This window comes from Hippocampus bargibanti, linkage group LG01 (assembly GCF_051943395.1).
Source record: "Hippocampus bargibanti isolate YZ-2025 linkage group LG01, ASM5194339v1, whole genome shotgun sequence".
NCBI lineage: Eukaryota > Metazoa > Chordata > Actinopteri > Syngnathiformes > Syngnathidae > Hippocampus > Hippocampus bargibanti.
In genome coordinates, this window is record NC_142734.1 from 35,062,546 (window position 1) to 35,085,062 (window position 22,517).

The window sequence follows — 22,517 nt, forward strand, 5'->3', positions numbered from 1 at the left end:
CCATCTCACTTTCATTTGAAAAAAAATTAGCCGCCTCCCCGTCGTTCACGCACAGAGAGCCGGCTCGTTGGTGAACACAACACACATCATTCGCTCCTGAAAAGAATCACTATCAACATGAAAGAAGATGGACTGGATCACATCGCAGCCGGAATATTAAAAGGTAATTTCCGTTTAACTTTTGCGATATATTGACACCCGCGTTGCTATATTAGGTAACGCTAAGTTCGACATTCAAATTAGGTTCATGCAAGCTAAAAACGTGTGTTCAGCTAACGTTAGCATTAACAGTTACATCATTATCTATGCAGTGTGTATGCATATCTATCTACACAATAGCACTTTATAGAGAGGTGTATTGGATTTCATTTAGTATTTTCGAGTGCAATAGTACTTTTGTCTAATAGACGTGAATGTTAGTTACGTTTTGACTTTAGGATTTCAGCCCAACGCTAGCCTTAAATCTAAATCTAATATTTACTTGTGTTACATAGTTTGTGAACAGTGTTGCATAATTGAACAATGTTGTGGATTGTTGACAATGAAGCTTTTTTTACGAATTAATTTTCCTGGATAATGTAGGCCTTAGTATCAATGTTGCATGAGCAAATTTAAGTGGCAAATAGTAATTGACACAATGGCCAGTGACACTGCATCTTTTGATGGTTAAATTTGTTGCTTGGGGTTTTTTCTAGCTTCACAAATTACAGAGAGCCAACAAGACCACATCAAACTCCAAGAAATATGCAAGGTCAAGCCCAAGACTGAGGATCCTTGACGCATATTCTTGTTTCAGAGAAGTTGATCATATACAGGTAAAACTCAGAAAATTTGAATCTTGTGAAAACATTCATTCGTTTAAGTGATTCAATTTAAAAGGTGAAATGAATATATTATTTACTCATAACATGATTTGCAAGATATTTTGAGGTTTTATTTGTGAGAATTTTGATTATTATGGCTTATACCAGACATTGGCAAACGACGGCCCGCGGGCCACATACGGCCCGTCAGGATTTTTAATCCGGCCCACCGAACTTGGCCAAATTATAGTAAAAACTGACTCATGACAAAAAGCTAGCGGACACCAGGGCAGACAACTCTGAAAAGTTGCTGGCCTTATATTCCAGGTATCCGCGAAATAGTATGTAAATGCCATATCTTGCATATTCCATGAGGCAAATGTTTGAACTGCTAAGGGCTATTTTCCACGTTAGAAAGACATTTAATAAATTGGGTTGTAGTGTGCTTACTGTGCTGAGGTTCGCACACACTGCATTTAATGCTTTAGTATATCCGGCCCAAACACTGCCTCCATATGCTCCTGGCCTGGCCGGCCCCTCTGTCAAATTTTAGAACCCATTATGGCCCGCCAGTCAATAAGTTTGCCCACCCCTGATCTACAAGGACAGTTTGTGGACTTCTCTCACGCAGTGGTCTCTATGGCCTAGTTTGTGCTCAGAAACTAGCATTAAACAGAAGACAACGAAACAATCGTGTTGCATTTGCTCAAGCCCACAGCTTGCAGAAACGATGGACAGTGGAAAAGTAGCAGAAGGTTGATTTTTCTGATGAATCGTCCATTGAACTGCATCCCAATCGCCGCAAATACTGCAGAAGACCTGTTGGAACCCACATGGACCTGTGGCGTCACCGGTGCGCACCGCGGCTTTGATGTCTTTCAAGCCCTTGGTCTCCTTGAAGTGCGTCTCAGCCTGACACATGTCACACGCTTGAAAATTGTATAAAAGTAGCCGTTGCGGGACAGAGAGAATCAGACTCATCTCGGACTCAGACCCAGACAGACACGCAGCTCGCAGAGACCTGCTCAGCATCACACGGAGTTTCACAGCACAACTTGCTCGACTCCACGCCACGATCAAGTTCTGCGTGTCACCTGCCTGGGAGATTGGGAGATCTGACAACAAACCAACTTACAAATAAAGAGAAACATCTTTATTGGCGAGCCAGCCAGGAGGATTTTTTTTCTTCTCCTCCTCAGCCCAATCAACTCTCCTAATGGAAAGAGACCAGATTTCCGCCGTCTCCCTCAAACCCCCCCCCCCCCCCCCTTCCCCCCAGGCACGATGACATGGAGCTCTGGAGTTCCAAGTGGTTGACTCCCAATTCGTCAACCGTGCCATCACCCAGGAGACCAGCAAATTCCACTATGTGGTCGCAGCCCTCACTCCGGAGTTGGCTGGTCGTTTGACCCTCCGGCCGAGAATCCTTACGCGGCCCTGAAACAGGAAATCCTGAGGCACACCACCCTCATGGAACACATGAGGTACACAGCCTTGAGGCATGACGTCGAGCTGGGAGACAGCCGGCCCTCCCAGCTCCTGCAATGCCTCGAGACGGTGGCGGGCAACAGCATCAAGGACCAGAGTTTCCTGTCTTCATAGAGAAGCTGTCCCCGATGATCCAAGCAGTCCTGGCAACAACCCACCCGACTCCACCTTGCAGGAGTTGGCCGCCCTCGCCGACAAAGTTGCGGAGGCGTACGCGGGGCAGCCTACCGTTTCTGCCATGCAGCTTCTTCCGACGCCAGGGCCCTCGACTGATGCTCTCCAACTGCTCATCGACGAGATCCGTGCCCCGCGAACCGAAATCCGGGAACGCAGCCACAGTCGAGAACGCCGCCGTAATCACGGACGCGGCCCCATTCGAGAGCGCAGCCCAAGCCGCAACCGACCTGACCAACCCCAGTCGGACGACCCTACCTGCCCCCGACGTTGTTCACCACATTGTTACTGCTGGTCCCGCGAAGTTTCAACGCTTTCGCCGCCTTGCCCCGGCGAAACAACGGATTGCCGAAGCCGAATTCAACCACATGCTTCAGCTCGGTATTATCCGTCCATCGGACAGTAGATGGGCATCCCCGCTGCACATGGTCCCCATGGCGAAGGTGGGCGACTGGCGTCCCCGCGGTGACTACCGTGCGCTGAATTTTGTCACAGTTCCTGACCGCTACCCTCTTCCTCACATCCACAACTGCGTGTCCTTCCTCCACGGACAAACAGTGTTCTCCACCGTCGATCTGGTAAGAGCCTACCACCAGATCCCTGTCGCGAAAGTGGATGTGTCGAAGACGGCCGTCACTACCCCATTTGGCTCGTTTGAGTTCCTGCGCATGCCATTTGGCCTCCGGCCTTCTGCTGTGCCTACATCGACGACATCCTCATCGCCAGCGACTCCCAAGAGGAGCACCTGCAGCACCTGGAAATGATCTTCAAGCGTCTGGACGAGCACGGCCTGGTTGTCAACTCCGACAAGTGTGTTTCTGGGCAACCCATGATCAAGTTCCTTGGCCACCTAGTCGATGGCAAAGGAGTAGGCCCTCTAGTTGGCAAGGTGCAGGCTATCCGTGACTTTCCCACACCCGAGACGGTAACCCAATTACAACGATTCCTCGGGATGGTAAACTTCTACCGCCGCTTCATCCCGAACTGTGCCGAGGCTGCCCTGCCACTAAACTCGCTGACTGGCAACAAGAAGAAGAACATTGCTGTCGACCTCTCCGAGCAATTAAAGGCTTTTCAACGGCTGAAGGATCTCGTTTCCTATGCAACACTCCTAGCTCACCCAAGCCCCGATGGTCAGTTGTCTCTCATGGTTGACGCCTCCACGGTTGCAATCGGTGCGGTTCTCCACGACGGCTTTAATGGTGACTCTCGACCCATCGCCTTCTTGTCCAAGGCCCTCCAGCCGGCCGAACGCCGGTACTCCACCTTTGGCCGGGAACTTCTTGGCGTCTACCTTAGCGTGAAGCACTTCCGGCACTTCATCGAGGGTGGCCGTGTCATCATCTTTACCGACCACAAGCCACTCCTTCCGCCATCCCCTCGGCATCGACGAAGTACCTGGAGCGAGAAGTTTGGCACTTGGACTACCTCTCGCAATTTGACCTTGAGTTTCGCCACGTCCAGGGGGCTCAAAACGAGGTCGCAGATGCCCTTTCTTGGGTTGAGATCAACGAGATCCAGTTCCCAGACGGTCTTGACTACGACGAGATGGCAGCAGCCCAGGTACGAGAAGGTCTGACCGACCATGCCAACGACCCCAACATCATCGCTGTCCCTCTCCCTAACTCTGGCTGCACAATCCTGTACGTCCAGTCCGACGGCGTCCCTCGACCACTGGTTCCAGACTCCTTCCGGCGAAAGGTGTTCAACTCTCTGCACAGTCTCTCTCATCCTGGAATTTGTGGTACGACCAAGTTGCTGGCGAAAAGGTTTTCCTGGAAAGGACTGCAGAGGGATGCGCGAGACTGGGTGCGCGGCTGTCTACGATGCCAACGCTCAAAGGACCAGCGCCATACGAAGTCACCCGTGGGAATTTTTGACACGCCGAACGGCCGGTTCAGTCAAGTCCACATAGATCTTGTCGGACTCCTTCCCCCCTCCCGTGGCTTCCGGTACTTGTTGACTTGCATTGACCGTTTCACCCGATGGTGCAAAGCCCTTCCCTTGTCCGACTGTGGGTTCGAAGCTGTTGTCGGTGCCTTCCTCCAACACTGGGTCGCCCGCTTTGGATCACTGAAGTCCATCACCACCGATCGTGGAGCCCAGTTCGAGTCTGCACTATTTGGCAAGCTGTGCAAGTTTCTGGGATGTGAACGACACCGGACGACGGCCTACCACCCAGCTGCGAACGGCATGGTTGAGCGCTTCCATCACCAACTGAAGGCCTCCCTGATGTCTTCCGACAATGCCGAACACTGGGTGGATAACCTGCCTCCAGTGTTGCTGGGCATCCGCTCCACGCTAAAACCCGACATCAACTCGACTCCAGCGGAGCTGGTATATGGCGCCAGTTTACAACTGCCTGGTGAGCTGCTCAACCTGACCGACGCAACGACTATCGACGTCAATGATCTGCTCACCCGCCTCCGGCAGTTTGCGCTGGCTCTGCGGCCCTGGCCGCCGCGAACATCGTACCGACCGACGCAGGTGGATCCCGCACTCCAGACATGTACGCATGTCTTCATGCGGTGTGATCGGGTGCGCAAGCCCCTCCAGCCCCCTTACGTTGGCCCGTATTCCGTCCTCTCCCGTGGTGAGAAGACGTTCTGGATTCAAATCAACGGCCGCGAGGATACAGTCTCCATCGACTGACTCAAACCGGCAGTCGGAGAGCACACGTTGCCCCGTGCTCTCGAACATCGACGTCGACCACCTTCCCAACAATGCCCCCCATGTCTGGTGATCGACCTTCTTTGTACCTGGCCTTTCCGTGTGGCCGAACGACCCGGAGCGGCAGACGTGTGCACCTCCCAGAACGGCTCACCTCCTAACGGCTCTTCTGAGCGCATCCGGCTCGTTTTTTCCTGCGGAACATCTTCATAGAGAAGCTGCCCCCGATGATCCAAGCAGTCCTGGCAACAACATCACCTGACTCCACCTTGCAGGAGTTGGTCGCCCTCGCCGACAAAGTTGCAGAGGCGTACGCGCGGCAGCCTACCGTTTCTGCCATGCAGCTTCCTCCGATGCCAGGGCCCTCGACTGATGCTCTCCAACTGCTCATCGACGAGATGCGTGCCCTGCGAACCGAAATCCGGGAATACAGCCACAGTCGAGAACGCTGCCGTAATCACCATTCGAGAGTGCAGCCCAAGCCGCAACCGACCTAACCAACACCAGTCGGACGACCCTACCTGCCCCCGTCATTGTTCACCACATGGTGACCGCTGGTCCCGCGAAGTTTCAACGCTTTCGCCGCCTTGCCCCAGTGAAACAACGGATTGCTGAAGCCGAATTCAACCACATGCTTCAGCTCGGTATTATCCGTCCATCGGACAGTAAATGGGCCTCCCCGCTGCACATGGTCCCCATGGCGAAGGTGGGCGACTGGCGTCCCCGCGGTGACTACCGTGCGCTGAATTTCGTCACAGTTCCTGACCGCTACCCTCTTCCTCACATCCACGACTGCGTGTCCTTCCTCCACGGACAAACAGTGTTCTCCACCGTCGATCTGGTAAGAGCCTACCACCACATCCCTGTCGCGAAAGAGGATGTGTCGAAGACGGCCGTCACCACCCCATTTGGCTCGTTGGAGTTCTTGCCCATGCCATTCGGCCTCCGGAACGCCTCTCAGACTTTTCAATGCTTCATCGACTCTGTCCTCCGCGGTCTTGACTTCTGCTGTGCCTACATCGACGACATCCTCATCGCCAGCGACTCCCAAGAGGAGCACCTGCAGCACCTGAAAACGGTCTTCAAGCGTCTGGACGAGCACGGCCTGGTCGTCAACTCCGACAAGTGCGTTTCTGGGCAACCCAAGATCAAGTTCCTCGGCCACCTAGTCGATGGCAAAGGAGTACGTCCTCTACCTGGCAAGGTGCAGGCTATCCGTGACTTTCCCACACCCGAGACGGTAACCCAATTACAACAATTCCTCGGGATGGTAAACTTCTACCGCCGCTTCATCCCGAACTGTGCCGAGGCTGCCCTGCCACTAAACTCGCTGACTGGCAACAAGAAGAAGAACATTCTCAGACCCAGACACATGCAGCTCGCAGACACCTGCTCAGCATCGCACAGAGTTTGACAGCACGACTTGCTCGACTCCACGCCATGATCAATCTCTGCATGTCACCTGCCTGGGAGATCTCACAACGAACCTACTTACAAATAAAGAGAAACATCAAACTCTTTAGATCCAAGATTCACCTAGAAAACAGTCGTTTGGTGGAGGAAAAATCATGGTTTGGGGTTACATCCAGTATGGGGGTGTGCATGAAGAATCAAGAAATTCTTGCTGCTCGTTACATTCCAAACTGCAAGAGAGGGCAAATTCTGCAACAGTGCTCCTTCTCATCCACATCAAAGTTCCTGAAAGCGAAGAAGGTCAAGGTGCTCCAGGATTGGCCAGCCCAGTCACCAGACATGAATGTTATTGAACATGTCTGGGGTAAGATGAAGAAAGCTTGGAAGATGAAACCGAAGAATCTTGATGAACTCTGGGAGTCCTGCAAGACTGTTTTGTTTGCCATTCCAGATGACTTCATCAATAAATTAATTGAGTCCTTGCCGAGACGTATGTATGCAGTCCTCCAAGCTCACAAGAGCCATACACAATATGAATTCTTTTTCTAATGCATCAAGACTTTATGTTCTGACGTTATTGTAGCATATTTGTGTATTCAAAATGAAATATATGTATAATTTCTACATTATTTTTGTATGCGACAAGACTTTTGTCCAAGCAAAATCTGACCTTTCTGTCCAAAACTTTATTTTGATATAATGTGCATTGCCTTTCATATAAGCCATTTGTGATTCCAATTGATGAACTCCAAGTCAAGTTCTTATTTGTTGTTCCTACAACTTGGATAAGCAGCAAGACTTTTGTCAGGCACTCTAGCTTATGAAAACTGCTAAATCAATTTAAAACCACCACAAAAGACATTCATTGTGAATAAATATATCAGTATTTATTTGAGTGCAGTCGGGTTATATATACTGTACTGTCATAAGAAAGTCGTAATGTCTTGATAAAAAAATGCAGTTCATCCAGTAATGGTCTGTATTGCTGTTTGGCACAAATCATGCTTATGTAGGACTAACATGATATAGTTCAAATAGTTTTTCTTCCCCTCCCCCAACATCTGAATATGCTGTTTTTGCCAGGGTTGTTACCATCAGCTGTTGCACCTTTGCAGAAGCTGGGAAATGCAGGTGAGGCCCTCTTGCTTATCTTGAAGGTAAGTCTTTATTTCATTTTGAATGGCTCGACAAGTACCACACACACATGCTGCTTGAAACGTGCAAATTATTCTTTTAACAGCCAAAATATATTATTGTGTGTTCTGGGAGAGGTGGTTAACCACTTTACTTATTACGTATTATTACGTCTATGTAAGCTCTGTCGTACAGGAGTGGTCCATCGATGAGGTTTCTTCAGCCGTCATCTGTACAATTTTGAAACGTATTATTACGTATTGTGCTATTTATCATGTTAATCTCATCACAACTTTCTCGCTTATATATTTTTTTTTAACCCGCAGAAGACCCAACTGAACATGTCAGCAAATGCTCCCTCAACTCTGGCCCCAATCTTGTTGACCAAGAGAACTACATGATCATCATTGGGACCGCCAAAGGGTGTAAATATGCTTACAGCTGTCACTTCATTCATTCATCATCCATCGACCCACACGCCCCACACATCCATTTATTTATTTATTTATTTATTTATTTATTTAACTTATTGCTTTAAGGTCCATCCGCACTCGCACCCAGGGACAACTTTTGAAATAGAATATCACTTTACTATTTCTGTTTAATGTGCTAATTTGAATACAAACAAGAAGTTACTTACCAATGACTCAGTCCTTGTGCTTCTTTCACGATGTATGTATTTACTTTTACTCAAGTGCCCCTTTTTTCTGTGATGTTTTTTAAAAGTAACAAGACAGTTGAGTACACATTTATTCTGCCACCTCTGTCCTTGTATGTATTTTGCAAAAGATGAGACTGATGCCCTAAATATAAGGGTAAATAATAGTTCCATCACTCATACATCAGAATATAAAACCCAGTAAAATACTCACATAGGTCTTACCTTACTGTTAGAAATGTACACTTCTAATTACAAATGTGGAGTTATAAAATGACAACATAAACTTTGCTCAGTATGTCATTCATGGAATGAACATGAAGCAAATGTAAATTTCTCCACTCTATCTAATTTTTTAAACCTGTTCATTCAATGTATTTTTTTCAGTGGTTTGACTTAAGGTATAATTTTGGATGGGTCTGAGGCCATATTCCAATGTTGGGTTCACAAAACGACTTCTATTTCAGAACATTATGTTTTGTTAAAAAATTAATTAAACTTAGACAAATATTACATGTAATGAAAATGAATCAGTTTTACTTTCTAATAACCCCATGAGACTGTTTTCTCCAGTTTGAATTTTGCTGGAACATAAATATCTAAAAATCCAAAAGATGGCGGTAGAGAGTCCAAAGTGTGTGTATCCAAGTGAAATAAAAATACACACACAAAATGAATGTTGATGCGTTTGTGAGGACCTCCCTGAAAATAATCATAAAAATATATTTAAGTTATGAGCACCTTTCAAAACTCTCAAGGACACTTTACAGTCACAGGCTAAGTTATTCTGACGGTGAGCAGCTTTGAGAGATGCATATTAGACCTTCTAGAAGCCTTTTCAATGAAAAACTTGTGAGGACCGACCTAACGGTCCTCACAAGTCAAAAATGTCCTCACTACGTATGGTATAAAATCATTGTGGACCTCACAAGTATAGCCGTACAAACACACACACGTGCACACACACACACACACACACACACACACACAATCAATCCCCTTGTCCTTTCCGGACTTGTCTTTTTGTACTTCTCATTCACCCAAAGTTGAAGATGGTACCACAGCCATTGGACACCCAACTCCACCAAGAACACACAACCATGAACTTTTGAAGTGTAAATGTCAATAATAATGATCATAATTATCTGAGTGGATGGAAAAGTACATGTTTGTGAAAAGGGCGGAGTATCGCCACATGAGTTTGAATCGTAAAAGTTTAAAGTCTTCAACGAAGCCCAATATATTGATTCATTTTCCGAATCGTTGCCAGCCAATCACGGGGCACGCTCAAAGCAACATTTTGGGGGAAAATATATCTCCATGTTCGACAAAAAAAACATGTTGGAATCACTGGGGACCACAAATTGGTGATCAGCGAATTACTGAATTCAATGTTCAAACTGTACATGACATGACAATATTTGAACACCAGTTATGTCATTTATTACACCTCAGTTGAATTTTTAATTTGAAAAGATTCATTTAAAAATTAATTTCTGTTCAACGTGGCGAAATGATTTCTATTCAAGACCGACTCTTGTGAGGATAAGCAGATTGCAAATCAAAAAAGAGCCGGCCATCTTGGATTTCTATAAAGCCTGTTTGATTTAAAATAAGTAATTTTATATACACACACCAAATTTCATGTTTGTACATGTACACACCTCCTGATCCAAATGATCTTCTCAGTCAATTGTCTTTTCTGTCATACCGTACAATAGCTATCTGGCTGGCTGGCTAGCTATGTAGTTGGCTAGCTATTAGCTATCTATTGGCTTGCTAGCTAGCTTTCTAGCTATTAGTCTTAATATTCTATCCGAGTTAATTGCGGGTTGAGTGAAAGGCTGGCGCGTGTGGCTGCCACTGCTCACCCACAGAAAAACTTATCCTGTGACTGTTAAGTGACCATGAGAGTTTTGAAAGGCGCTTAAAAATGAAATGTATTATTATTATTAAAGATTATTAAGATTATGATGATGCTAATGATGATGCTGATGCTGATTATTATTATTGTATCAGTAAGCTCGATAGGAGCTAGGAAATTATCCTGATCATTTGAAACAAATGTATTGAAAGCAGGAAGACATGGAAAGCACACAGGTTCGGACATTGACATCTCTGCATTAAATCATGACGAAGGCTCACGTTTATATTTGAGGAAATGTGACTGGAGGCTCACGAATGCCTCGAGTGAAGGTCGGGGCATAATAAATCTTATCGATACATATTTGGACAAGGGGCAGGTCCGTAAAAGACAGCAAGCAAACAAAATTAAGTAGTAATGTAAAAAAAAGAACACATTGGCCTGAAGTGATCATGTGTTGCAGTACCATTCGCAGCATGCCAAGTCTACTGTTCTATCCGAGTTACATGCGAGTTGAGTGAAAGGCTGGCGCGTGTGGCTGCCGCTGCTCACCCACAGAAAGACTTATCCTGTGACTGTAAAGTGACCTTGAGAGTTTTGAAAGGCGCTTAAAAATGAAATGTATTATTATTATTGTCTCAGTAAGCTCGATAGGAGCCAGGAAATTATCCTGATCTTTTGAATCAGGTGTGTTGAAAGCAGGAAGACATGGAAAACACGCAGGTTTGGACTTTAACACCTGCTCATTAAATCGTGACGAGAGGCCACTTTCATATTTGGGAAGCGTGACTGGAGGCTCACGAATGCCTCGAGTGAAGGTGGGGGCATAATAAAACTTATAGATACATATTTGGACAAGAGGCAGGTCCGAAAGAGACAACAAGCAAATAAAATCAAGTAATGTATAAAAGTACACATCGGACTGAAGTGATCATTGAGTGGAAGAAGCATAAGTTGACGAGTCGACGACAGGCTACTGTGTTGAACGCGACAATGAAGTGGTTGATCCTGGCCTTCTGCGTCATCGCACTGTTCGCAGTTGGTGAGTATTTTCCTTTCAGACAGCCTTGTTTATGCTACGGGGTCAAAAGCCTTAAGACAAGTCATTGTTTTCAGAGTAGAAAATTATACTATGATCAGAAAAGTTTTGTAACTGGATTGCAAGAGAATACAAACAGCAATTTTCCGAGAGAGATGTCACAATTTTGCATGTAAGGAGCCGCACGTTGACCGTTGTGAGAGAGATAAGGATTTGCAAAACAAACGGATTGAAAATGATGACAAGTTGCGGTGACCCCTCATGGTAATAGCTGAAAGAAAGAAAATATTGTTTTAATGTCTCAAAATCCTCCAACTCTATCCCTCAGGTGAAGCTCTGCAATGCCGTTCCTGTGGTGGATTTCCACCACTGTGCTACGTCCAAACGTGTGCACAGGGCCAAATCTGTCGTAATTTACGATGTGAGTAGCTGTACATTATTTCATCCTATTTCGGCAACCTTGTCAACAAAGAAAAGCCAAATGTGGGTTTCATTCTTGCCACGAGCGTGGAGTTGGCACACCGGAGGCTTATTCATATGATCAAAGTGTGTCAAATGCCCTTACAATAAAAGAGACTTCACTGAATTGCAGAAACAAAAGTATGTTGACATGGACACTTTTTGTCACTTTCTCTGACATGTAGGGGCCAGCGGACAGGTTTGCGCTTGGCCATGAACGTGTGAGCAGAATACACCCCAACCCAAAGACTCGAAGTGCTCCAGATTGGACAACTGCGACAATCCGTTCAAAAAATGGATTGGAGGGTGTTGGTGGTTAAACCTGTATTCACAGTAGTTTAGTTTGAAAGCATTAAATGTTATAAAAATGGAGGACTTTCTTTCATGCATTATGTGTGATTGAAACTTTATTTTAATGTTTATAGTAGCGTCTTATATTCGCATGTCATGCATAATCTATTGGGCCATTGGTTTAAGTGTCTTCCGAGCATCCAAAACACGCAACAAAAGCTTCTTGGAATGATTTTTATCAGGTAACTTACGCAGAGGTACCAATCGTTTGACAGTCACTGTGTCTTTGAAGACTAGACTGTGTCTAGCTTTCTAGCTATTTGTCTTCGTATTCTATCCGAGTTACTTGCGGGTTGAGTGAAAGGCTGGCACGTGTGGCTGCCACTGCTCACCCACAGAAAAACTTATCCTGTGACTGTAAAGAGACCTTGTGAGTTTTGAAAGGCGCTTAAAAAGTAAATCTATTATTATTATTATTGTATCAGTAAGCTCGATAGGAGCAAGAAAATTATCCTGATCATTTGAATCATGGGTGTTGAAAGCAGGAAGATATCTTAATAGATACATATTTGGACAAGGGGCAAGTCCGAAAAACACAACAAGCAAACAAAATCAAGTGATGTATAAAAGGACACATTGGACTGAAGTGATCATTGAGTGGAAGAAGCATAAGTTGACGAGTCGACGACAGGCTACTGTGTTGAACGCGACAATGAAGTGGTTGATCTTGGCTTTCTGCGTCATCGCACTTTTCGCAGTTGGTGAGTGTTTTCCTTTCAGACAGCCTAGTTTATGCTACCGGGTCAAAAGCCTTAAGACAAGTCATTGTTTTCAGAGTAGAAAATTACACTATGATCAGAAAAGTTTTTTGACTGGATTGCAAGAGAATACAAACTGCTATTTTCTGAGAGAGATGTAACAATTTTGCATGTAAGGAGCCGCACGTTGACCGTTGTGTGAGAGATAAGGATTTGCAAAACAAACGGATAGAAAATGATGACACGTTGCGGTGACCCCTCATGGTAATAGCCGAAAGGAAGAAAATATTTTTTTAATGTCTCAAAATTCTCCCACTCTATCCCTCAGGTGAAGCTCTAAAATGCAAAAGCTGCATTGTATTTCCACCAATGTGCAAGGACGAAACGTGCAAAGCAGGCCAAATCTGTCGTAACTTGCTATGTGAGTCGCTGTACATTATTTCATCCTATTTCGGCAACCTTGTCAAAAAAGAAAAGCCAAATGTGGGTTGCATTCTTGCCACGAGTGTGGAGTTGGCACACCGGGGGCTTATTCATATGATCAAATTGTGTCAAATGCCCTCACGATAAAAGAGACTTCACTGAATTGCAGAAACAAAAGTATGTTGACATGGACACTTTTTGTCACTTTCTCTGACTTGTAGGGGGCGGACAGTATTGCGCTTCGCCATGAACGTGTGAGCAGAATACACCCCAACCCAAAGACTCGAAGTGCTCCATATTGGACAACTGCGACAATCCTTTCAAAAAATGGATTGGAGGATGTTGGTGGTGAAACCTGTATTCACAGTAGTTTAGTTTGAAAGCATTAAAAAATGTTATAAAAAATGGGCGACTTTGTTTCTTGCATTGTGTGTGATTGAAACTTTATTTTAATGTTTATAGGAGCGTTTTATATTCCGCCTGTCATGCATAATCTGTTGGGCCATTGGTTTAAGTGTCTTCCGAGCATCCAAAACACGCAACAAAAGCTTCTTGGAATGATTTTTATCAGGTAATTCATGCAGAGGTACCAATCGTTTGACAGTCACTGTGTCTTTGAACAATGAGGAGACAAAAGGAAAAAAATAGTCACGACTTTCATACCACAGCAAGTAGAACACATGGCAGAGGAGTCATTGCTCAACATACCGTCCAGAGTCATAGTTTCATGACATTAAATACATGTGTAACAGTCACACCCCACTCAAAATAAGCACGAACAAATCTAAGAAGCCAACTCAAGAATTGCCTGAAAATCTAAAAGATTCATTTACAAATGAATTCCTGTTCAATGTGGCGAAATGATTTCTATTCAAGACTGACTACTGTGAGGATAAGCAGATTGGAAATCAAAAATGTGCTGGCCATCTTGGATTTCTATGAAGGATGTTTCATTTAAAATAATCAATAATTTTTAATACACACACCAAATTTCATGTTTGTACATGTACACACCTCCTGATCCAAATGATCTTCAGTCAATTGTCTTTTCTGTGATATAACGTACAATAGCTATCTGGATAGCTATCTAGTTGGCTAGCTTTTAGCTATCTATTGGCTGGCTAGCTAGCTTTCTAGCTATTTGTCTTACTATTCTATCCGAGTTACTTGTGGGTTGAGTGAAAGGCTGGCGCGTGTGGCTGCCACTGCTCACCCACAGAAAAACGTATCCTGTGACTCATCTGTGTAAGCTCTCAGTCGTACAGGAGTGGTCCATCGATGAAAAGGTTTCTTCAGCCGTCATCTGTACTACTTTGAAGGTGTTGGACGTTTCGCTTCTTATCCACGAGGCTTTGTCAGCAAACTAAAGTCTTACTGGTAGTATCGGCCCTATATATATATATATATATATATATATATATATATATATATATATATATATATATATATATATATATATATATATATATATATATCCCTAATGTCCAGACATGGCGGCACCGGACACAGCTATGATAGGCCCTACTACCCTACTAGACTTTATCCTGTGACTGTAAAGTGACCTTGAGAGTTTTGAAAGGCGTTTAAAAATGAAATGTATTATTATTATTATTATTGTTATTATTATTGTATCAGTAAGTTTGATAGGAGCCATAAACTTATCCTGATCATTTGAATCAGGTGTGTTTAAAAGCAGGAAAATCTGGAAAACACGCAGGTTCGAATGAAGCTGCAGGCATAACAAATCTTAATAGATACATATTTGGACAAGGGCAGGTCCGAAAAAGACAACAAGCTAATGAAATCAAGTCATGTATAAAAGAACATATCGGAATGAAGTGATCATTGAGTCGAAGAAGCATAGGTTGACGAATCGCCGACAGGCTATTGTGTTGAATGCGACAATGAAGTGGTTGATCTTGGCCTTCTGCGTCATCGCACTCGTCGCAGTTGGTGAGTGTTTTCCTTTCAGACAGCCTTGTTCAGGGGTGTCAAACTCCGGTCCTGGAGGACCTACATGTCTTCCAAGTCTCCCTGTTGCAACACATCTGTTGCAACACAGCCTCAGGTGTGTTGCAACAGAGAGACTTGGAAAACATGTAGGACTTCGGCCCTCCAAAGTCACTAGTTTATGCTACGGGGTCAAAAGTCATTGTTTTAAGAGTAGAAAATTACACTATGATCAGAAAAGTTTTGTAACTGGATTGCAAGAGAAGACAAACAGCAATTTTCCGAGAGAGATGTCACAATTTTGCATGAAAGGAGTTGCACGTTTCCAGTTGTGTGAGAGATAAGGATTTGCAAAACCAACGGATAGAAAATGACGTCAAGTTGCGGTGACCTCTCATGGTAAAAGCCGAAAGGAAAAACATATTTTTTTATGTCTCAAAACTTTATCCCTCAGGTGAAGCTCTGCAATGCGTTACATGTGTTCCCGTACCAAATGCCCCATGCCGTGTCAGAACGTGCGTAGATGGCCAAATCTGTCGTGAATTCTCATGTGAGTAGCTGTACATTATATCATCCTATTTCGGCAACCTTGTTGTGGCGTTTTATGTGACGAAGCAGACACATGCGTTTTCCTTGGTAAACTGCATTGACCGTGACTTGTTGCATCAGCAGATATGGGAAGAGAGTGAGCACATTTACACACATGCGCAGTAAATGACAACCGTAAGGTACGGCAAATGTGTGTCCAAACAACCTGTATATAACTGTTGAGGTTAATACACCATACTTGTCAACAGAGAAAAGCCAGACGTGGGTTTGCGTGGAGTTGGCACACCGGAGGCTTATTCATATGATCAAAGTGTGTCAAATGCCCTTACAATAAAAGAGACTTCACTGAATTGCAGAAACAAAAGTATGTTGACATGGACACTTTTTGTCACTTTCTCTGACTTGTAGTCGGCTGGGGAGAGTATTGCGCTTGGCCATGAACGTGTGAGCAGAATACACATAAACCCATCGACTCGAAGTGCTCCAGATTGGACAACTGCGACAATCCTTTCAAAAAATGTTTTTTTTTTTTTTGGGAAAATCATCAAACGATTGGAGGGTGTTGGTGGTTAAACCTGTATTCACAGTAGTTTAGTTTGAAAGCATTAAAAAATGTTATAAAAAATGGGGGACTTTCTTTCTTGCATTATGTGTGATTGAAACTTTTTTTATGTTCATAGTCGCGTCTTATATTCGCCTGTCATGCATAATCTGTTGGGCCATTGGTTTAAGTGTCTTCCGAGCATCCAAAACACGCAACAAAAGCTTCTTGGAATGATTTTTATTAGCTAATTTATTCAGAGGTACCAATCGTTTGACAGTCACTGTCTTTGAACAATGAGAAGAAGAAAGGGAAAAAAATAGTCATGACTTTCATACCACAGCAAGCAAAACACATGGCAGAGGAGTCATTGCTCAACATACCGTCCAGAGCAGGGGTGTCAAACTCCGGTCCTCGCGGGCCGCAATCCTACATGTTTTCTCAAGTCTCCCAGGTGAGTTGGAACAGGGAGACTAGGAAAACATGTAGGATTAAGGCCCGGAGTTTGACACCCCTGGTCCAGAGTCATGGTTTCATGAAATTAAATGCACACGTGTAACAGTCACAACCCACTCAGAATACAAGCATGAACAAATCTAAGAAACAAGCAAAATCAAGAATTGACCAAAAATGTAAACTTTGGCGTTGCCCTTTTTCTACACACGCACGCATACACACACGCACGCATACACACGCACACTTCGAATGTGAGACAACGCCCTTGTCTATATAATAACCCCAGAGGTGCACCCGAGCGATGAAGATTCCACACTACCGGCTCAAATGACATATTAAATATGAATGAGCATGAATCACCACTCTCCTTTTTAGAGTTCTGCCTCCCCAATTGCTCTCTTTTAATGACCGTGCATGTGTATAATGGGCTAATAAAGACTTATGTCAATTCCACTCAGTCCCCCAAGCACACCACTCGCCATCCAACGACCAGATGTTATATTACAAAAACTAAAATAAAATAATTAAACCTGAAATAGCTGAGTGAAAACATATTCTGAGATGCTGGGTTGTTTGTCATGTGTATGTCAAGTATGTGAGTGTATCAAAATGGGATGTCCTTGTGGCAGTAACTGATTGAGGATGAATATTGGTCATGGTTCTCCCACCAAAAAATAATGACATGAAACGGCTTTCTACTTGGTAAGACTGTTACGGTTGATCACAGCCATTTTTAGATGGGAATTAGCACACTCTTGTTGACCCACCCTCTCAAATAAAGGTGCACAGTGACTCAACATCTCGCATCTCTTGCTAACTATGTGTGTGTTGGAAACTGTGGATATATGCCAGGGCAAACATGAATATTTGCTCTAACTAGGCAGTGCAGTGATACTGATGAGAATAATTCAATTCAATCACAAGACCTGATTACCCTATCCTGAATGCAAAGCTGAAAAAGGGGCTTTTAACCTCTCATGTAACGTACGTATGTTTTTGGTTTTATTAAATAATATCGAACAAATTACTTCTATACCAAAAACAAAGAAAACAATAATGTTGAGAAACAACAACGTGAGTGTGTGCGTGTATTTGATATATGAACTCGGCGGTACACTTTCAGCTCCGTGCTGGAGCAAGAGCCTCCTCTAAAGGTTCCGCTTGGTATTGCCACTGTTCACCACAACTACCGGTAAAAAAAAAATGTACACGTTAAAAAAAGGGACATTATCTCGAGTACCAATCGATTTTACAAGATGAATTCCCCTTCACATTCAAATGGTGTCCTTTCATCATATTTTTTTTTACAACAAAGATATTAAATGTTGTGAATAAGAGGGTAAAGCAAGTGCTGAAGAATGAATGACTCTCCGTGTCTTTGTGTTCTCATATTATTTGTAATTTTGTTTTTACTCCAAGATGGCAACGCGAGAGTGGCTGCCTTTCCAGCAGCTCCTGCATTTTGTTTTTCTACTTCTTTCTTTCCTTTCCTCTTCCTTTCATAACTTTGCTTCTGTGAAATGTAAATTTATCCACTGCGAGACGAATAAAGGTACAACGTGCATCCATATTATTTGAATTTGGGTTATCAAATAAATAAATAAAAAAGAAAAAGAACATTTCGGGGGCCCAAAGAAATGAGTTTGTTTCTGCGTGATTCAGTGGCAGCATGACAAGGAAGGCGTCTGCCATTTGATCAAAAATTATCTGGGTTAGTTCTCCCGCAACTCTCAACAAATAAACAACATTTGAAAAACGGATGAAGATTATTTATAAATATTTTTTTTACAATTCCTGCTGGTATTTCTCAGCAGTGTCTGCTCACAGAGTAAATAGGGTATATGAATTTTGCCAAGAGATGGCAGCACTTTCTAAGAGAAGAGAATGTTGCAAAGACGTGTCAAGATTGTTGAGAAAATAGCTCCAGCTTTCCCAATTACGTAAAGAGCTTTGAACCTTTGAGAGACCTTCGATTTTAATACCTGAGTCTGCACAATCCACACAGTAAGACATAAAATGTAAGTATACCATTTGAATGGCTGTGCTACATTAAAGTGTTGAGCATTTTCTGGCTTTCTAGTGTGTTAAATAGATAGACTGAAAGCAATTCACTCAAGATTACGGTAAACACATGGTACTTTTCAGAAATATTTAATGTAAAGTATGCTGATTAGTTGAAAAACCGGCGTTGGACATGTGACTGGTCAAGGCGAGTGAGCAGACATTGCAGGACTATTTCGTCATGTTTAAGGAGACCTTTTTTTACACGAGGGTTGGAATGAAAAGTCCAAACGCCTAATTGTAACTGTGCTTTGTGCATTTAGGAAAAATGTGCATTTAATTCTTACACTGTCTAAAGGTGAGAGAAAAATGTAAGCCTTTAGCATAAGAAACAGTGCAGAAATGTAGTAACTCAAACATGCCCCCAGGCGACAATCGTCTTACTAAAGTAAATCACAGAGGTTAGGTTGTAAGTAATTGTATTTCATTATTTTATTTCATTTTGCACAGAATCCCAAAGTTACTTCCAAAATCTTAACTTTGACGATGGGCTGAATTGGAATACACAAATGTATATCCGAATTTGCTGTTTATCTGAGTTTGAATCGCTAAACTTCAATAAGGACATTTGGTGGTTTTGCACCAAATTGTGGCTTTTAATTCAAGACTGTTTTTCAATGAAATCATCAAATGTATGCCTCCTTACAATGTGTGCCAAAAATAGATTAGGATTGATTGGATTAAGATTGATTAAAGAAAATATAAAATGAACATGCTTTTTCATGAGCAACACGACATTTCCAGAGGCGTCTGGTCTCAAGACAGCTCATCTGCTTCGAGACACTTTTGGAAATAAACTCTCAGGCTCAGACATGTGGAAGGGGAAATAAACAGTCCTAAACAGTCCTACGAGCAGGTGTCCGTGGGAATAAACACGAGTAAGTCTTTTGCAAAGTAGTGCTCACACATGCCAAACGGCATGAACTAACATGTTTCTATTCCAAGGCCCTGACATAAATGGACACAAACTAGGTGAAGTTGATACAGGTAATAACTGAAATAGTTGTCACAGCACACTTGAAATAACAACCAAAGAAAAACAATGACTTAGGGTCAATAAGTTAAAGGATGACGAAATCAAGTAAGGCTTTATTTACAAAGCTAAGGCACATGTTAGCGATGACAAATGTGACTGATCCGCCATCAAGGGGTTGAAAAATGGAAGAGTCAAATCCAATCCTTGAAAACTTTGGTGAGTGTGAGCCTCTTATCTGAACTGAGGCCAAAACACAAGGTCAGGACGGCCCTGACTGCTGGGGGAGGCTTTCCAGATAGATGGGGACGTGTCTCGTCCAAGGCCTCCTGGGCGGACTTTAATCTTAACTCAAGGATATAAGTACGATCGGATGCCAGAAAGGGGTGATAACTCGAGCTTGTTTGTTTGAACTATGCGGCCATTTTAAAAGCAGTTCTTACCTGCAGCGAAATACTTGTGACCTTCCGTAGGCAAAAGAGAAGGGGAGAAACAAGTTATTAGACATTAGCTTGAAGAAAGAGTGAATAACATATCCAAAAGTATGATGGATGGTATATCCAATGAGAATGGCTTAGATGAAGTGGGGAAAAACATTTACAGTACAGGTACAGTGGGGCCAAATCGAATGATGATGGGACTAGTTGCAAACAATGAGGTCAAAAATTGTTAGCGGAGTTAGCGATTCAGCGCTTGGATAACTGCTGTCATCCTCTCAGCCTGTGACAATGGGGAAAAAGTCGCTTCCAGTGTTGAAAGAGAGCAATCGCCATATTAGTGGAGCAAACCGATCGGACAAACATCCAGCTGCTATCAGCTCGTAGCTAACGGGCGTTAGCCATTCATACGGAAGTTCGCAACTTTTCATCTTGAAAGTTTAAACAACTTTTTGCATGCACAACCATTAAATCTGCATTGATGTTGACATCTTGTAGCTTATTATTTGTTATTCATGTCCTTATATGCCACATATCACCCAATATTGCTAATTCACGGAGCTTCATATATGATTCATATGTCGTGTCCGTCACCATTTTCGTCATACACGGCTCGAATTGATACGGAAGGACTTATTTCAATTTATTTATTAATTTATTTATTAATTTATTAATTTATTTATTTCAATTGCGCACACTTATGCTTTCCTCTTCAGAACTATTTGAATCATATTCATAACTGGATGAGTAACAAGAAAGGATCTTTTCCAAATCTCTCTGAAGCCATTGTTTTGATTCTGGAGCAAGGCAGTTTGTGAAAGAGTTTCCTGACGTGATGTCACGAACTGGGGGGCGGGACTTTCTGAATCTCTCCAGTTTTGAGCTCATTAGTGGCAGTTTTGGGCAATTTTAAGTTTATTATTATTATTATTATTTATATGACATTTCATTTATAAGAGGCTTTCTAAACTCTTATGGTCATTTTACAGTCACAAGATGATACGTTTTTCTTTGGGTGAGCAGTGGCAGCCACACGCGCTAATGTTCACTCAACCCAGAATAAATCAGAGATAGAAAGCTAGCCAGCTAATAGATAGCTAGCTAGACCGATAGCTAGGTAGCTAAAAGATAGCTTATTCTTATTATAATAATAATAATTATTATGATTATTGTTTACAGATAACAGCTGATAAGAACTTGTTTAGACCTGGTCAAGTTCAAGATTTTATGGGGCAACAGTTGGCACTTCAAACTGATTTTTCACTTTTAACAAGATTGTTTTTTTTTTGTATTCAGACAAAAAAAAAGGTTTCAGATGTCATCTGATGAAATAAAGGTTTTGATGCCCTCCCAAAGAAAGCAGCCATCCTGCCCTCCCAAACAAAAGTTTTTTTTTGTTTTTTTTTTGATGGAAGTTGTCAGTGGGTGGGTATTAACACAATGTCCTTGCCCCTTCTCTGTTCGCCCTCTTTACTTTCTCTCATTTTGCTTTCTGTGCTCTCTTCTTGATCCTCATTATTCCAAACTGGGATCTCTGAGGGAGCAAACAGTCTATTATCCAAAGATGGAGCTTAAGACAACTTAAATCTCCGGAGGAGTGGCTATTTAGTCAAGTTGAAAGAGCGAAAGAGAAGGAAGGAGTGTGTGTCTGGCTTGCCGTTCCCATATCACTTAGGCTAATGTGATTAAGGGGGAGCGAGGAGTGTTGGTGGGAGTGGGGAGGGGGTGACGTGGTCCATTTAGCTGAGAGTGTGTTGGTTCTAAGTGATTCATGACAGGGAGAGTTGTGGCTATAGATCGAGAGAAGTGGCTGATCTCAGGACTGCTTTTAGCTCAATCAAATGAAAAGACTAATTGTACACAGAGTGATGCCCATAAAATAAAAGCGCTGCTACGTTTCACCAAAGTGAAGTTTTCATTGTTAATCCGTGTACAATTTTGCTTGATTTCACATGATGGCTCGATTGAAATGGAGAGGACCAAGGCCACACCGTTTTCCTTCTTTCATTCAAGATTCCACTGTGATTCCTTTCAAAGTCGTCGCAAAGGAAGAGGGAGCTTTGTCTCCAACTTCTGACTCAAGTTTACCACATAGAGCGAGCCCCACTGAATAGCGTTGCCCTGTCAAAGGGATGCCTCCACTCCGCAGACTTTCAAGGAAGGAAGAGAAATTTGTCATCCGTCTCATTTCATTGTACACTTCCAAAACCTGCCTCACCTCTCACTGGTCAAGGGGAACTGGTTTCTTGGCAGCTGAGGATTTTTATCCACTCAGTCTTTCAAGCAGTAAAAATTTGTAACCACCTTACAAGCATTAAACACTACTTAAAGGACAACCAACGCCTCCGGACAAGTAGTGTCCATAATTTGTAAAAT

At 43.3% G+C, this 22,517-nt stretch overlaps 2 protein-coding genes and 1 long non-coding RNA gene across 6 annotated transcripts in view; 2 read left to right on the forward strand and 1 right to left on the reverse strand.

Moving 5' to 3' along the window:
* The window catches only part of agrn (agrin), a 247,953-nt gene that overhangs the window by 189,249 nt on the left and 36,187 nt on the right, over positions 1–22,517 (reverse strand). For 2 of the 3 annotated variants that reach the window (XM_089013247.1, XM_089013225.1), the window contains exon 3: positions 20,148–20,168. The exons of the other annotated variant lie outside the window; for it this stretch is intronic. In XM_089013247.1, the coding sequence (XP_088869373.1) occupies positions 20,148–20,168 (21 nt within the window). The remainder of the gene's footprint in view (positions 1–20,147; positions 20,169–22,517) is intronic. 3 annotated transcript variants of the gene reach the window in all.
* LOC148904052 (uncharacterized) lies at positions 11,008–13,583 on the forward strand. 2 transcript variants are annotated; one of them, XR_016117102.1, is made up of 5 exons: positions 11,008–11,246; positions 11,572–11,664; positions 11,888–12,754; positions 13,080–13,172; positions 13,396–13,583. XR_016117102.1 is itself a non-coding variant. In XM_089013201.1 (4 exons), exons 1-4 carry the CDS (start codon positions 11,105–11,107, stop codon positions 13,422–13,424), a joined length of 357 nt encoding a protein of 118 aa, XP_088869327.1. In that variant the 5' UTR covers positions 11,015–11,104; the 3' UTR covers positions 13,425–13,583. The 2 variants fall into 2 exon arrangements, 1 of the variants encoding a protein (XP_088869327.1); XM_089013201.1 differs by lacking the exon at positions 11,888–12,754 and having other exon boundaries at positions 11,015–11,246.
* LOC148904053 (uncharacterized) lies at positions 14,972–16,205 on the forward strand. The gene is made up of 3 exons (XR_016116232.1): positions 14,972–15,127; positions 15,579–15,674; positions 16,082–16,205. It is a non-coding gene; the product is annotated as an uncharacterized LOC148904053 (long non-coding RNA).

Bases quoted from the DNA above. Each gene is read 5' to 3' on its own strand.
- LOC148904052 (XM_089013201.1), top strand. From the start codon at position 11,105: ATGTATAAAAGTACACATCGGACTGAAGTGATCATTGAGTGGAAGAAG. The intron at 11,247-11,571 runs GTGAGTATTTTC...TCTATCCCTCAG, and splicing joins CATCGCACTGTTCGCAGTTG to GTGAAGCTCTGCAATGCCGT. The intron at 13,173-13,395 runs GTGAGTCGCTGT...TCTGACTTGTAG, and splicing joins AATCTGTCGTAACTTGCTAT to GGGGCGGACAGTATTGCGCT.